General features: G+C 37.2%; 1 protein-coding gene across 3 annotated transcripts in view; it reads left to right on the top strand.

The window, feature by feature from the left end:
- ZMAT3 (zinc finger matrin-type 3) overlaps window positions 1-15,424 on the top strand; it is a 40,741-nt gene extending 25,317 nt beyond the window's left edge. For 2 of the 3 annotated variants that reach the window (XM_047730914.1, XM_047730925.1), the window contains exon 6: window positions 8,024-15,424. In XM_047730914.1, coding sequence (XP_047586870.1) covers window positions 8,024-8,235 — 212 coding nt within the window. In that variant the 3' untranslated portion in view covers window positions 8,236-15,424. The remainder of the gene's footprint in view (window positions 1-8,023) is intronic. The other variant, XM_047730931.1, reaches the window with a different exon arrangement.
- The last annotated feature ends 268 nt before the right edge of the window (window positions 15,425-15,692 follow it).

Here is a 15,692-nt window from a genome sequence, read left to right as displayed (position 1 = left end):
TATTTTTTGGAACAGTTTCAGGAGAATAGGAATTAGTTCTTCTTTAAATGTTTGGTAGAATTCCCCCGGGAAGCCGTCTGGCCCTGGGCTTTTGTTTGTTTGGAGATTTTTGATGACTGTTTCAATCTCCTTACTGGTTATGGGTCTGTTCAGGCTTTCTATTTCTTCCTGGTTCAGTTGTGGTAGTTTATATGTCTCTAGGAATGCATCCATTTCTTCCAGATTGTCAAATTTGTTGGCGTAGAGTTGCTCATAGTATGTTCTTATAATTGTCTGTATTTCTTTGGTGTTCGTTGTGATCTCTCCTCTTTCATTCATGATTTTATTTATTTGGGTCCTTTCTCTTTTCTTTTTGATAAGTCTGGCCAGGGGTTTAATCAATCTTATTAATTCTTGCAAAGAACCAGCTCCTAGTTTCGTTGATTTGTTCTATTGTTTTTTTGGTTTCTATTTCATTGATTTCTGCTCTGATCTTTATGATTTCTCTTCTTCTGCTGGGTTTAGGCTTTCTTTGTTGTTCTTTCTCCAGCTCCTTTAGGTGTAGGGTTAGGTTGTGTACCTGAGACCTTTCTTGTTTCTTGAGAAAGGCTTGTACCGCTATATATTTTCCTCTCAGGACTGCCTTTGTTGTGTCCCACAGATTCTGAACCGTTGTGTTTTCATTATCATTTGTTTCCATAAATTTTTTCAATTCTTCTTTAATTTCCTGGTTGACCCATTCATTCTTTAGAAGGATGCTGTTTAGTCTCCATGTATTTGGGTTCTTTCCAAATTTCCTCTTGTGATTGAGTTCTAGCTTTAGAGCATTGTGGTCTGAAAATATGCAGGGAATGATCCCAATCTTTTGATACCGGTTGAGACTTGATTTAGGACCAAGAATGTGATCTATTCTGGAGAATGTTCCATGTGCACTAGAGAAGAATGTGTATTCTGTTGCTTTGGGATGAAATGTTCTGAATATATCTGTGATGTCCATCTGGTCCAGTGTGTCATTTAAGGCCTTGATTTCCTTGTTGATCTTTTGCTTGGATGATCTGTCCATTTCAGTGAGGGGAGTGTTAAAATCCCCTACTATTATTGTATTCTTGTCGATGTGTTTCTTTGATTTTGTTATTAATTGGTTTATATAGTTGGCTGCTCCCACGTTAGGTGCATAGATATTTAAAATTGTTAGGTCTTCTTGTTGGACAGTTCCTTTGAGTATGATATAGTGTCCTTCCTCATCTCTTATTATAATCTTTGGCTTAAAATCTAATTGATCTGATATAAGGATTGCCACTCCTGCTTTCTTCTGATGTCCATTAGCATGGTAAATTCTTTTCCACCCCCTCACTTTAAACCTGGAGGTGTCTTCGGGTTTAAGATGAGTTTCTTGTAGGCAACATATAGATGGGTTTTGTTTTTTTATCCATTCTGATACCCTGTGTCTTTTGATTGGGGCATTTAGCCCATTAACATTCAGGGTAAGTATTGAGAGATATGAATTTAGTGCCATTGTATTGCCTGTAAGGTGACTGTTATTGTATATTGTCTCTGTTTCTTTCTGATCTACTACTTTTAGGGTCTCTCTTTGCTTAGAGGACCCCTTTCAATATTTCCTGTAGAGCTGGTTTGGTATTTGCAAATTCTTTCAGTTTTTGTTTGTCCTGGAAGCTTTTAATCTCTCCTTCTATTTTCAATGATAGCCTAGCTGGATATAGAATTCTTGGCTGCATGTTTTTCTCATTTAGTACTCTGAATATATCATGCCAGCTCTTTCTGGCCTGCCATGTCTCTGTGGATAAGTCTGCTGCCAATCTAATATTTTTACCAATGTACGTTACAGACTTCTTTTCCCGGGCTGCTTTCAGGATCTTTTCTTTGTCACTAAGACTTGTAAATTTTACTATTAGGTGACAGGGTGTGGACCTATTCTTATTGATTTTGAGGGGGGTTCTCTGAACCTCCTGAATTTTGATGCTTGTTCCCTTTGCCATATTGGGGAAATTCTCTCCAATAATTCTCTCCAATATACCTTCTGCTCCCCTCTCTGTTTCCTCTTCTTCTGGAATCCCAATTATTCTAATGTTGTTTCGTCTTATGGTGTCACTTATCTCTCGAATTCTCCCCTCGTGGTCCAGTAGCTGTTTGTCCCTCTTTTGCTCAGCTTCTTTATTCTCTGTCATTTGGTCTTCTATATCGCTAATTCTTTCTTCTGCCTCATTTATCCTAGCAGTGAGAGCCTCCATTTTTGATTGCACCTCATTAATAGCTTTTTTGATTTCAACTTGGTTAGATTTTAGTTCTTTTATTTCTCCAGAAAGGGCTTTTATATCTCCTGAGAGGGTTGCTTTAATATCTCCCATGCCTTTTTCAAGCCCGGCTAGAACCTTTAGAATCGTCATTCTGAACTCTATATCTGACATATTACCACTGTCTGTATTGATTAGGTCCCTAGCCTTTGGTACTGCCTCTTGTTCTTTTTTTTGTTGTGAATTTTTCCGCCTTGTCATTTTGTTCAGATAAGAGTTTTGAAGGAGCAAGTAAAATACTAAAAGGGTGGCAACAACCCCAGGAAAATATGCTTTAGCCAAATCAGAAGAGATCCCGAATTGTGAGGGGGAAGAAAGGGGATAAAAAGGAGTTCAGAAAGAAAGAAAAAAAAAAAAGAAACTATTTAAAAAAAGAAAGCCGATAAAAAATATAAAAAGAGGAAAAAAAAATATATATTAGATAAACTATTTAAAAAACGTTAAAAAAAGAAAACGGTAAAAGTTAAAAAAAATTTAGCAGAAGAAGAGAAAAAGAAAAAAAAAATTGAAAAAGAAAAAAAAATTAAATTAACTGCAAGGCTAAAAAATCATGGGGAGAAAGCCATGAGTTCCGTGCTTTGCTTTCTTCTCCTCTGGAATTCCGCCGCTCTCATTGGTAGGTGAACTTGGTCCTGGCTGGGTTTCCCGTTGATCTTCTGAGGGAGGGGCCTGTTGTAGTGATTCTCAAGCGTCTTTGCCCCAGGCGGAGTTGCACCGCCCTTACCCGGGGCCGCGCTGAGTAATCCGCTCGGGTTTGTTTTCGGGAGCTTTTGTTCCCTGAGCGCTTTCCGTAGAGTTCCGGAGGACGGGAATAAAGATGGCGGCCTCCTGGTCTCCGGCCTGGAGGAGCCAAGAGCCCGGGGCCCCACTCCTCAGTGCGCCCTCAGAGAACAGCGCCCAATGACTCCCGTCACCCTGGCCTCGGGCCGCGCTCCGAGCTGACCGAGCCTGCGACCGGTTCAAGGCAACCCCGAGCTGAGAGTCACTCCTCGGCTCTGTCTCTGTAGCCGGCTTCCCCGTTCTAATACCGGTAAGCTCTGCGACACTCAGACACCCCCGATCCTTCTGCGACCCTGTGGGACCTGAGGCCGTGCTGACCCCGCCTGGGCTTCACCCCAGTTAAGCCTCTGGAGCGATGTCCCTCAGCGGAACAGACTTTTAAAAGTCCTGATTTTGCTCTGTTGCTCCGCCGCTTGCCGGGAGCCGGCCCCTCCCCCCGCGGTCTATCTTCCAGTCGCTTTGGATTCACTTCTCCGCCAGTCCTACCTTGCAGAAAGTGGTTGATTTTCTGTTTCTGGAATTGCTGTTCTTCTCTTCAATCTCCCGTTGGATTTGTAGGTGTTTGCAATCTTTAGATAAGCTATTTAGCTGATCTCCCGCTACCCGAAGTAGTCTCAGCCTGCTACTTCTCCGCCATCTTGACTCCTCCCCCTGGAAGTGGTCTTCTTTATTTTTATTTCCTTTAATGATAATAGCCCTGAGAATTTCCGGTTAGTTAATTGTTCATTTGTCTAGTGGCTTTTCAATCTGGTGTTTATTTCAGGTCTTTATTTTCTGTGTAGTTTATTATTTATTTTGATTTTAAATTATAGTTTATGTTTTCAGGCCTTTTTTTTTTTTCAAGACTTTATTTTTATTTATTTATTTGACAGAGATCACAAGTAGGCAGAGAGGCAGGCAGAGAGAGAGAGAGAGAGAGAGAGAGGAAGGGAAGCAGGCTCCCTGCTGAGCAGAGAGCCCGATGTGGGGCTCGATGTGGGGCTCGATGTGGGGCTCAATGCGGGGCTCAATGTGGGGCTTGATCCCAGGACCCTGGGATCATGACCTGAGCCGAAGGCAGAGGCTTTAACCCACTGAGCCACCCAGGCGTCCCTGTTTTAAGATCTTTGATCATAGTCCCTTTACACTGCTTCTGGTGTTTGCCAGCTGAGAAATGTAAAATGCGTTATAAAAATGGACTACTTGGTTTAAAGTTGTGTCCTGTTAAATCTCCATTTGTTGGGGAAAATAAAAAAGATTTTAGCAGTGGCTTTAAACTTGGGGGAGTTTTTACAAAATACACATGCCTGAACCATGACTTAGAGATATTTTGTCAGTAAATTCAGAGTGGGACCCAGACATATGTGTGTTTTAGAAATGCTTCCTCAGTGATTCTCATATACACCTTCAGTTCATCCTCTCATATACATCTTCAGTTCAGAACTGCTGCATTATAGGAATGTTTTCTGCATTTTCTGATTATCTTCAGGAAGGAGAGTTGGACTGAATAGTCCTTTATCCTCCCCCGTCACAGCTTCCAATGCACACGTATACTAGGAGAGGTAACTCATGGAACAGTAGGTCAAATGAAAAACAAAAACATTCATTGGAAAGGCAAGATAAACATAGAAAAAGGGACATAGAGAAAGCATAATGTACTATGATTAATAAAAGTTGAAACATACATCAGTGATTATAGTAAGTATAAATTTACTGAAGTCCCAGTTACAAGACAAAGATTACAAGATTGGATTAAAAAAATTCAGCTGAGAGGGGCACCTGGGTGGCTCAGTCAGTTAAGCGGCTGCCTTCCGCTCAGGTCATGATCCCAGGGTCCTGGGATTGAGTCCCGAATTGGGCTCCCTGCTCAGCGGGGAGTCGTCTTCTCCCTCTTCCTCTCCCTCTGCCTGCTGCTCTGCATACTTGTATGCTCTCTCTCTGTCAAATAAATAAATAAATAAATCTAAAAAAAAAAATCAGCTGAGAGTCACCTGGGTGGCTTAGTTGATTAAGCGTCTGCCTTAGGCTCAGATCATGATCCCAGGGTTCATGGGATGGAGTCCCACATTAGGCTCATTGCTCAGCAGGGAGTCTGCTACTCCCTCTGTCTCTGCTCCCCACTGCTTATGCTCTCTCTTTCTCTGTCAAATAAATAAATAAAATCTTTAAGAAAAAAAAGTTCAGCTGAGGTATAATGAGCACTGGGTGTCACATAAGACTGATGATTCACTGAACTCTACCTCTGAAACTAATAATATTCTATATGTTAATTGAATTTAAACTAAAAGAATTTAAGAAAGAAAATAAGAAAAAAAGTAAAGAGAAAATAAATAAAATAAAAAATTTAGCTGAACTGAAGGAAGCTGAGATAACTGCATTAATATTAGGTAAAATAAACCTTAGGACAGAGGGCAGTTTGGACTGTTTTCTGGGCAGAGTACAATTAAATGAGGGATCAATAACAAAAAATATATTTAAAAAACCCTACAAAATTTCCATTTGTTTGGAAATTTTTAAATACTTCTAAATAACTCTGGATCAAAGAAGAAATCATACTGGAAATTAAAAATTCCTTTTTATGTATGGGGCGCCTGGGTGGCTCAGTGGGTTAAGCCGCTGCCTTTGGCTCAGGTCATGATCTCAGGGTCCTTGGATTGAGTCCCGCATCGGGCTCTCTGCTCAGCAGGGAGCCTGCTTCCCTCTCTCTCTCTCTGCCTGCCTCTCCATTTACTTGTGATCTCTCTCTGTCAAATAAATAAATAAAATCTTTAAAAAAAAAGATTTTATGTATTTGAGAGTGATCGAGAGAGAGCACTGTGCATGAGCAGTGGGAGAGGGGCAGAGAAAGATGAAGAGGCAGACTCCCTGCTGAGCAGGAAGCCGGAGGCTCTTTGGGACTTGATCTATAGTCCCTGGGATCTTGACTTGAGCCTGAGCCAAAGGCAGATTCTTATTCTTTACCAACTGAGCCACCCAGGTACCTGGAAATTTAAAATTCTTAAAATCAAACAGTAATAAAAATATATTAAATTTTGTAGGATACAGTGAAAGTAATATTTTGAGAAAAGTCTTAAATATTTATTATAGTAGAAAAGAAAGCAGAAAACTAATAAGCAATGGTCCAACTTAAGAATTCAGTTATATAACTGGGTATTTATTTACCCAAAGAAAATAAAAACACTGTTTTGAAAAGATATATGCACTCGTGTGTTCATTTCAATGTTATTTACAATAGCCAAGATACGGAAGCAACCCAAGTATCCCTTGATAGATGAATGGATAAAGATGTGGTGTGTGCGCATGTGTATACACACACACAGACACACACACACACACGCACACTATGGAATATTATTCAGTCATAAAAATGAATGAGATCTTGCTATTTGCAACAACATGGATGGACCTAGAAGGTATTGTGCTAAGTAAATACAGAGAACTCTAGGCGAGGGGCAGGTGGCTTTGGCAAAACAGTGAAGGGGAATGGGAGATACAGGCTTCCAGTTACGGAGTGAATAAGTCAGGGAATAAGTCAGCATAGGGAATATAGTTGGTGGAACTATAATAGTGTTGCATGGTGACAGCTGGACTGCACCTGTGGTGAGCATAGCATAATGTATAGAGTTGTGCAGTCCCCCGAAACTAATGTAACAGTGTGTGTCAACTATGCTTCAATAAAAACAAACAAACAATACCCCCCAAACCTAAAATACATTAGTTATAATTTGATTTGCCTATAAATATGTCACATTGAATATTTTGAATGCTGAAGGAGAATTTATTCAGGTAATTATAGATTAGCTTTTTTTTTAAATGCAATAGGCCAGTAAATTCAGTTTAACATAGTTAAAAAAAAGAAGTCCGTTATGTAAAAAGAAAAAAAATTACCAATAATTCCGCCAACATTTTTGTATATGTTAGTATGTCATTCCCATCTCTCTATATATTCTTTGAAATAGAAATGTGATTATACTCACAAAACAAACTGAGGGTTGCTGGGGGGGGTTGGGAGAGGGGAGTGGGGTTATGGACATTGGGGAGGGTATGTGCTATGGTGAGTGCTGTGAAGTGTGTAAACCTGGCGATTCACAGACCTGTACCCCTGGGGATAAAAATATATGTTTAGGGGCGCCTGGGTGGCTCAGTGGGTTAAGCCTCTGCCTTCAGCTCAGGTCATGATCTCAGGGTCCTGGGATCAAGTCCCGCATCGGGCTCTCTTCTCGGCAGGGACCCTGCTTCCTCCTCTCTCTTTCTCTGCTTGCCTCTCTGCCTTGTGATCTCTCTCTGTCAAATAAATAAATAAAATTAAAAAATATATATATGTTTATAAAAATTAAAAAATTAAAAAAAAGAAATGTGATTATATTTTGTGATATTCTTGTTTCACTTAATAGCATATTATAATCACATTTTCATGTAACCAAAGAAAATCAAAGAGTTTTTATTACTTACAGTGACTGCATGTTTTCTGTTGCATTCATTACCATAATTTTTCAAATAATCTATTTGTTCTCCTTTTCCCACATCCTCCCATAAAAACTTGTATGCACACTGATGAAATAATGTCCTTGTTGATAAATCTCCATACAAAAATTCTCAATGTTTTCTTAGGATAATTCTTAGAAGTAGAATTTTTGGATTAAAAAGTTAGTATAATGATAAAACTTTTCATATAATGTTTGGAAGTTAAACAATTTTTACAATTTTACTTACTTTTTAGAGACATTGTCATTTGGAGCTGGGGTTTGGCTCTACAGTAAAATTTCTGACAGTAGTTGGAGGAATCATTTCGCTTCTTAGATTGAACGTGTATAAAATTGTAATTTAAAAAATCTATTAATTTTGCATTCATTTAAAGCTGAGAGTGAATTTTATAATTTGAGCTTAGGATGACATATTATAGTGATAATCAGACTGTCATCATTTATGTAGTGAATATTTTGAAGTGAATCCATTTTTATCTCTTGCTTTAGCAGGTCCTTACTTCAATCCCCGCTCTCGGCAGAGAATTCCACGTGATCTGGCCATGTGTGTTACCCCGAGTGGCCAGTTTTACTGCTCCATGTGTAATGTTGGGGCTGGTGAGGAGATGGAGTTCCGGCAGCATTTAGAGAGCAAGCAACATAAAAGCAAGGTGTCTGAACAGCGGTACAGAAATGAGATGGAGAATCTGGGATATGTATAGTGGTTGTTGTATTCAGATAGAGCAGCTTTTCCTGCCTGTTGTTTGCCTTCTGTCAACATGCCCTGCTTTTGTGGTCCTTTTGATCTGAGTATATTCCTCTGCTTAATGTTAATACGTGTAACCTGCAGTGGTGTACCATGAGCTATCAAGACTGGGGAAGGAAAAGAATGTGCTTCTTAGGTCATGATGCGTTTTCAGGTCAGTTGTGTTGAGCTACTTAGAGCATGTGACCTACCTACCCCATGAGAAATAACTTTTTATCTTGACCAAGTTCTGGTCAACTAGTAGCCTGATCACTTAGAGCTTTAACTATTCAAAAATTTAAAATTTTCACCTTCTTTTGCAATTTTAGTTTTACGTACTGTTAAGTAAAGAATTTTATTGAGTTCTTACTTCAGATAATGGTAAAAACAGGTAAGCAGAGATTCTGGTTTCCCAAGGTTTCTTTGGAACCACCTCAACACAATGCCTTGCCAGTAGGATATATGAATATAAACCGGATTAGGGTCTTTCCCAGGACATGTTTTCCCCTTGTCTTCCCATTATTGATTGAATATAGATTTTCTTGGATTTATACACTTCCAGTGTGCTTGTAGACTTCCCAACTGTGAAATTTCATTTCCACTTGTGGATTTTACACATTTAAATGCCATCTTCTTCCTTCCTTCCTCCTTCCCCCACCCCACCTCAGTTGAATTAGCTTGTTTAATGAGCTAATTTTCATGCCCCAGCTATTTTGTGGGCTTTCCAAGCCCCCTGTTCCAATATTCAATGCATTTAAGATAGATATGCTATTTTTTTAAAAAATATTTTTCAGATGGTTTTGAGAAATGTAAAGATGTGTTTGATTTTTCAATTTAGAGTTATTCACTGGTAATAACCTACTTATATGACAATCTTGATTGTTAAGTTCAGATCTTTTGATATTTGTTTTGGGAGTCTTTTTCGATAAACTGATCCTTATGGTTTACTTATGTTCTTTCCTGTCTTACCCGTTGGTTGGCTACCCTGAAAAATACTACTACCTTATTATTTTATAGATAGAGAGGATTAAAAAAAAAGTTAACCAAATTTTAGTTTCATAATATCCAGTAGTAAAATACATGAACTTCGGCTCTTTGTAATTCAGCTTCTTTAAAGGTTGTGGAAATACATTATGGATTACTTTGGTATCTGATCATTTTAACAGTATTATTATTTGGTTTTGGTTTTTAAAATAAGAAGCTCTAGTGTATGGCTAGATAAACTAATGGAGTACTCTATGAATTTAATTAGTTGTATTTTATCTACTTACTGTATTTACATGGATAAGACTGGTGCTCATCCATACTTTTTTTTGGAAGGCCACATTCACCAGGAAGTTTATAATGAGCAGTATCTTTGCACTATGGTCAATTCACATTTGATTGCTTTAATTAGTAATTAAAAATAAAACTCCTGTTTTTCCTTGATAATTCTATAGGCAACGAGATGGGGAGAAGGAAATTACAATCATCATTTCTTGCCTTTAATCCTTATGAACAATTTTTGAGCAATGTAGATCTGTATTTAAAATTCAGTTTTGGGATAACCACTGGTACAATTATCAACTTGTTCTTCTGTTGAAGTGGTGGTTTTTTGAAAAATAGAATTGTTTAGTACATTTTTTCCCCTCCCAGAAACAGGAGAATGAAATAACATTATTGAGATTCTATCTAGACCTGTGACTCTGAGCATAATAATCCTTTTATACAATTGATTAGTTTAGACCAATTTAGAACTTATTTTATTGGTCAGTAGGTTACTCATATTGCTGCTAAGTATCATTTTTGGGTAGAATTTAATATTACAGTGCTGGCCACTTAGTTCTTTAATTATTTAAAAACTTTATTTTCCTCCCTTTCTCTATATGTCTGTACATATAGACATACATACATATATGTATGTGTATATAAGTACATATATACACACATACATATATATTTATGTGATACCATAGAGAAGATTTCATTGGATCCTTATTTCAGGTAATAGTAGAAGATCGTGGATAAGAATTTACAATTTGTAAAAGTGGCATTTATCCACTTTCAGTTTTTCCTTTGCAAATAAAATTGAAGGATTTTCCCCACTCTCCCCACTTAATAATTTCATTATATATATACAAAAAGCAGTGGACTTAAAGGCCTTGATGTCTTTCCTGGCCTTGCATATTCAGGTTTCCAGTCTCCCAGTGCCCTTAATGGATGTTATGAATGCATAAACGCATTTTCTTTAAAGAAAAAAGTTAGATTTATAGTGTTATTTCTTACTTGCTCTATTTCTTTGCACTAAAGAAGAGCTATGTGTTTGTTTTATATGACACTTTAGATACCATATTGCCTACAATAACTGGGTTTGCTCCTTAATTTCCAAACTGTAGGAAGTTGATAACTTCTATGATCATTTATAGAGGTTACCTACACATCCAAAAAAAGAGAAAATCACAGATCTCTATGACAGTGGATTGTTTTGGGGTTGTTACCTTGCAACATTCTCCTGTGCTCCATAGGTGAAGCAAAGGTGACAGAGGTTGTCAAAAAGGAAATACCTAAATAAATATATCTCTGCATGGTACAATTTCTCATCTTCATGCATTCCTATTAGACAGTGTTTTTTCCCTGTCAAAGAAGGCCGTTGTTACTACCACAGTCAGTGATACGTGATCTCTGTTGGTTTCCTTTTGTGAAGTCCAGTCCTGCTTTGTAATCTGCTCTAGAATCTGCACCAAGAGTCATGTTAGTATCTTTGTATATGCTGTATACAAGGACGGACAGAGGCCTAAACAGCGGAAGACCTTTAGTTGAGTCAGTAGATTTCAGTAATCATCTGCAAGAAGAACTCATATCATCAGAGTCTCTTTGTGAGTATCTTTCAGTAAGTTGTCATTTGAAGTCAATGTTAGAAGATAACAATTAGAAACTCTTCTTAAGATATCGAGGGCAAGAAGTTGTAAAGGAAAAATTCCATGTTCCAATTAAAAGATTGGACTGCCTATGCCTTTGAAGTGTTTTTTTCAACAAGTTAAGCTACAAAACAAAGTGTGCCATGTAAATCCTTTTGGCTCCACACTGAACAGAAAATACTTTGTTGGTCTTGTCTTTGTATATCATGTACTACAACCTGTAAATATGTGCATGTTTTTTATTACATTTGTCTGCTTGTCCCTTATTGCACTGAAGTCTGCAAGATGAATATTTTATACCATTCATTTAGAAAAAGTTCTTTCTCCAACTCTTCTTCATTATTTCCCCTCCTAATGAGTTGGTAAACTTAGAAAACCATTTAAGATTTTTTGAAACTCTGAGATTGAATGAAGAATTATGGCCGCCTGAGACCATCCTTATGTTACTCTGACTTAACACAGCTGAAGGGAAGCATGAGATCTTCCTTCCACCTTATTTTACAGAATTGATATGCTTGTTTATAGCTGCTTGTCTACACTTTCAATGAGGGGAATGGGAAAATACATGTTTCGTGTTTATAAATAAACACGAAACATATATTTGCTTTAATCTTCCTCTGTAGATAGATTCTAAGGATTAGTAGTGGGATTTATGATTCCTTCACTCCTGAATTGGGTGGGACCCTGAGCAATGACAGTTTGAGGACTGTCCAGTGACCTGTGTAATACAAGGCTTGCTTGTCAGGGGAGACATGTAATTTTGGGCATGGTATCCTCTACAGAGAGGCCTAGGGATGGTGTATTTGGAACTTGTTTTGTTTCCTTAATATTGGAATGTAGACTCAAAGTGCTCTCTAAAGAACTTGGTGAGGCATATATAAGACAATAGAATTTCTTTAGAAATAGAAATATTTTGTCAATAGAGACAAAAGTTTAATGTAGGCTTTTGAACAAATGCTTAAAAAATACTCCACCTTAACAACTTTTTTTTTTTTTTTTTTAACCAGCCAAATTACTATTCGGGAGTTTCATACATAATAGTGTTTTGTTGTTGCTTTTGTTTTTTGGGGGTTTTTCTTTGTAGACCTCTATCATCATAGTTACTAGCAGTCTTTCCGAGTGGACAAATAGCTGTGTAAATAGTTTCTCATATGACGTTTCTACTGATAGGTGTTTGACTTTTTCTTCCCAGTGTGAATGGGAGGGTCATTTGTAAACTCCCTTTCTGGGTAGCTACCAAAAAGTAAATACTGGCTTATGGTCCCATGTGACCCTGTCTCCATTAAGCCCAGAATATGAGTGCCTTTAGCAAGTTTTAGCATTTCACAGAGAGAAGAGATGATAGAATTATTGCCGTTAATCACAATTCATAAAACAGAAGCTTGGAATAGCGAAGGTCTGTGTGAATTCTGCATTCTGCATTTTATTTATTTATTTATTTTTAGCTTAATGAGATTTCAATTTGATACTGAGTAAAACTGTTAACATTGTTGATAAGGAACAACACACCCTGAAAATAAATCCAGTTGTCCCAGGCTGACAGTAGTCATAGATTATTCTTCACCTTGATCTATGTTGCATTTATATTTAATGAGTAGTAGTGTGGTGGATTGGAAGGGCTTGATTTACACTGATGTTTGGAAAAACTTTATTCCAGTGCTCTTTTCAAAACTTGTCTATTCTGTAGAGAGAAGAGAATTACTTACTTGCAAATGAGGTGTGTGAAGAAGAGACTATCTTGTTCATAATACTTACCAATTGTGTTAGTTCATCTCTATGTTAAAGGATCTTCAGAAATTGGGTTTGAGGCCTTAAGCAAAAATTCTCCCTTCAGTTAATTACAATTCTAAATTGCCTGAGTCTTTAAAACACACTGCTAAATTAACTTTATTGTAGAAATAGTAAAAATTTCCTCAATATTTTATTATGAAAAATTTTAAACATACATTGAAGTTAAAAAATTTTTACAGTATATCCACCAGTAAATTATGCCATTAACACTTTACTAGGCTTGAATTACCACCTGTCTGTCTGTCCCTCTATCCGTCCATCCATGGAGTTTTTAAAAAATATATATTTCAGCATAAATTTCAGACCATATTCTCCCTTAAACACTTCAGCATAGGTGTCGTTAACTAGAGTTTATTATCTGTTTGAATATTGCTATCTTTAATACCATAAAGCAGTGTATGAAGTTGATAACTGGAACCAATAACATACATTGTTTTCTCTTGTGGACTTTAGCCTTCTGGTTTCTGTTTTTATATGTGCTTAGCGTGGAGGAAAACCACTCCTTTCCAACCTCAAGTTCTCTGGTGTTGGTCATTTTAAATGCGTAGTTGTCACACCTTTTAAAGTTCCATAGAATTTTTTCTTTATCCCTCTTCTATAGTGTATTTTTGCTGAACTATGCAGCCTCTTTAAAATAACTGTAAATTACAGATTGGGGTTTATTAAATCACCTTATACCTCATTTCATTCTATTGCTGCTTTTCTCCATGAAACCACATCTCTGTCATTACTTTCACCTGCTCTACCAGAACATAGAGAAGTGGAGAGAGTCAAACCCATAGATGATTAGCTGTTTTAGACAACTCGAGAAGAACAGATTTCACAGTTGCGAAAGTCAAAACCATTAACTTATCTAAAGCCTTTGAATTCCCTGAGTGTTGTCATTGCCCATGCTTCCTCTAGCCATAATTAACAGGATCGAAAATGATTGTACTGTACAATGAGTTGTTGAAATTGTGAGCCTTAGTAATCATCTTTAGCTTTACTCTAGTACTGTTTAGAAAAAAAAATTTTTTTGACATATGCCTTTATTTTTATGCCAGTTTTTTTGTGGGCAAAATCTGAAGAATTTAAGTGACTTGCTCCAGGTAATGAAGATTCAATGGATAAGTCGGAATTGAAACTTCACTGTTCCTGAGTCATATTCTTGTGCTTGTATGATAAGCATCATGGCTTCCAAGATAACTGAACATTCCTTTGGGGACCTTAAAATGAAAGTATGATTTTTTACTAACTAAACTTTCATTTTTAGGCATTTCACAATTCTTTGAATTTGAAGATTTTTTTTCATGGTCATGCTCCTCATTAAGCCAATGTAATTGCTAAAAACCTCACTTCACTGTTAATACCAACTAATAATGCAGGTTTTATCAGATTTCTTTTTGCATTTAAATAACCTTCATGATTACTCTTTTTCTAGTTAAGTGCTTAAGTGACCCCCTCACTAGTGAAAATAAATGTTCTATATCATTGATTCAATGTATATTCTCTACATGATATATTTTTTTAAGGAAAAGTAACCCCATATGTCAGGATGAGTGATAGTCTAGGGCAAAGCACATATTAAGTTTATTTCTACTCTGCAAATCTGGCATTTACGGGAACAAAACTCTTTTAGAGTGGCTGGTCATTGTTTTGCCTTCTTTTGGTACTTGAGCACCTTTCTGTGGTTTTGTAAATCAGTGTGTCATTTTGTAAGAATTCATGTTGATTCTGTGTTAATTGGTGTTCACCATGTGGTATCCTCGGCTGACTGTAATAATTTAATTTAGGTATGGTGTGTCTGCTTTGAGATGCCTTACTAGAGCATGTCAGATTCTGCTCTGAAGCATTCCATGTATCTGCTAGGGCAATGAGTTGCCTCTCTTGGATGTATGCTCTAGATCCAGAAACAAAACTGATTTTGCTTTCACTGTTAAGGTTGCATTTTTAGTGTAGTTACTGTTTTAAATTAGAGAATAAAATCACTTAAAAAAAAAAAGGGAGACTCTAGAACCCTTCATTTAATGGCATGGCAAATTTTTAAAACCGCTTTTGCTATTTCACTAGAAAAATATCTAGTAAAGGATATAGCTAAAAACCGCCAGCCAGAACTGTATGAAATTGGGGTTGTTTCCTAAAATCTTTTCTAAATGTCATACAGGGGTTTAACATCTGTGTGTATTGTTGGGGCTAAGTGTCAGTCACCCACTTTGGAAATCTGTTTGCATTCTGGGGCGATAAAATGGCAAAAGTGTCATGGGATTAAAACCAATCAACTGTGAATTGTGAGATTGAAATTGCTTTTTTTGGTTTTATTTTCTTCAGCATATTGAAAATAGAAACCCAAAAGTTATTTAAAATTTACACTGCTTATGTTGATGGCTCATTTTGGCTGTGTATCCTCACTTATGTACTGATTTCTGATAAAAGCTTGACATTATTGTAACAGGTATTTTGTGTTCAATTTAATAAAACAATTTCTGAGTCTTGTCTGCACATTGTTTGGTTCTGAGTTGGAGATCCTGGGGGAAAAAGATACACTGTCTGCAATGATGTGTTATTTTCAGTGCCCACGGTCGGTGGCTGTAGGTTCACTGTTCATCAGTCTGCACATGATCTGCCATGGACTTCTTGAATTTGTACAGAGTATTGTCAACTCCTGGGCTTGCAGTAGACTTGACCAAACTGCTCACACTACTTCTTCCCTACATCACTGGAGTAGCCTGAGATTGGAGCAGTTTCTCTATTTTATGGATACATTTAA

Source organism: Lutra lutra, chromosome 1, assembly GCF_902655055.1.
Source record: "Lutra lutra chromosome 1, mLutLut1.2, whole genome shotgun sequence".
NCBI classification, from domain to species: domain Eukaryota; kingdom Metazoa; phylum Chordata; class Mammalia; order Carnivora; family Mustelidae; genus Lutra; species Lutra lutra.
The sequence above is the reverse complement of the archived record's forward strand: the minus strand, read 5'-3'. Positions and strand labels throughout refer to the sequence as shown.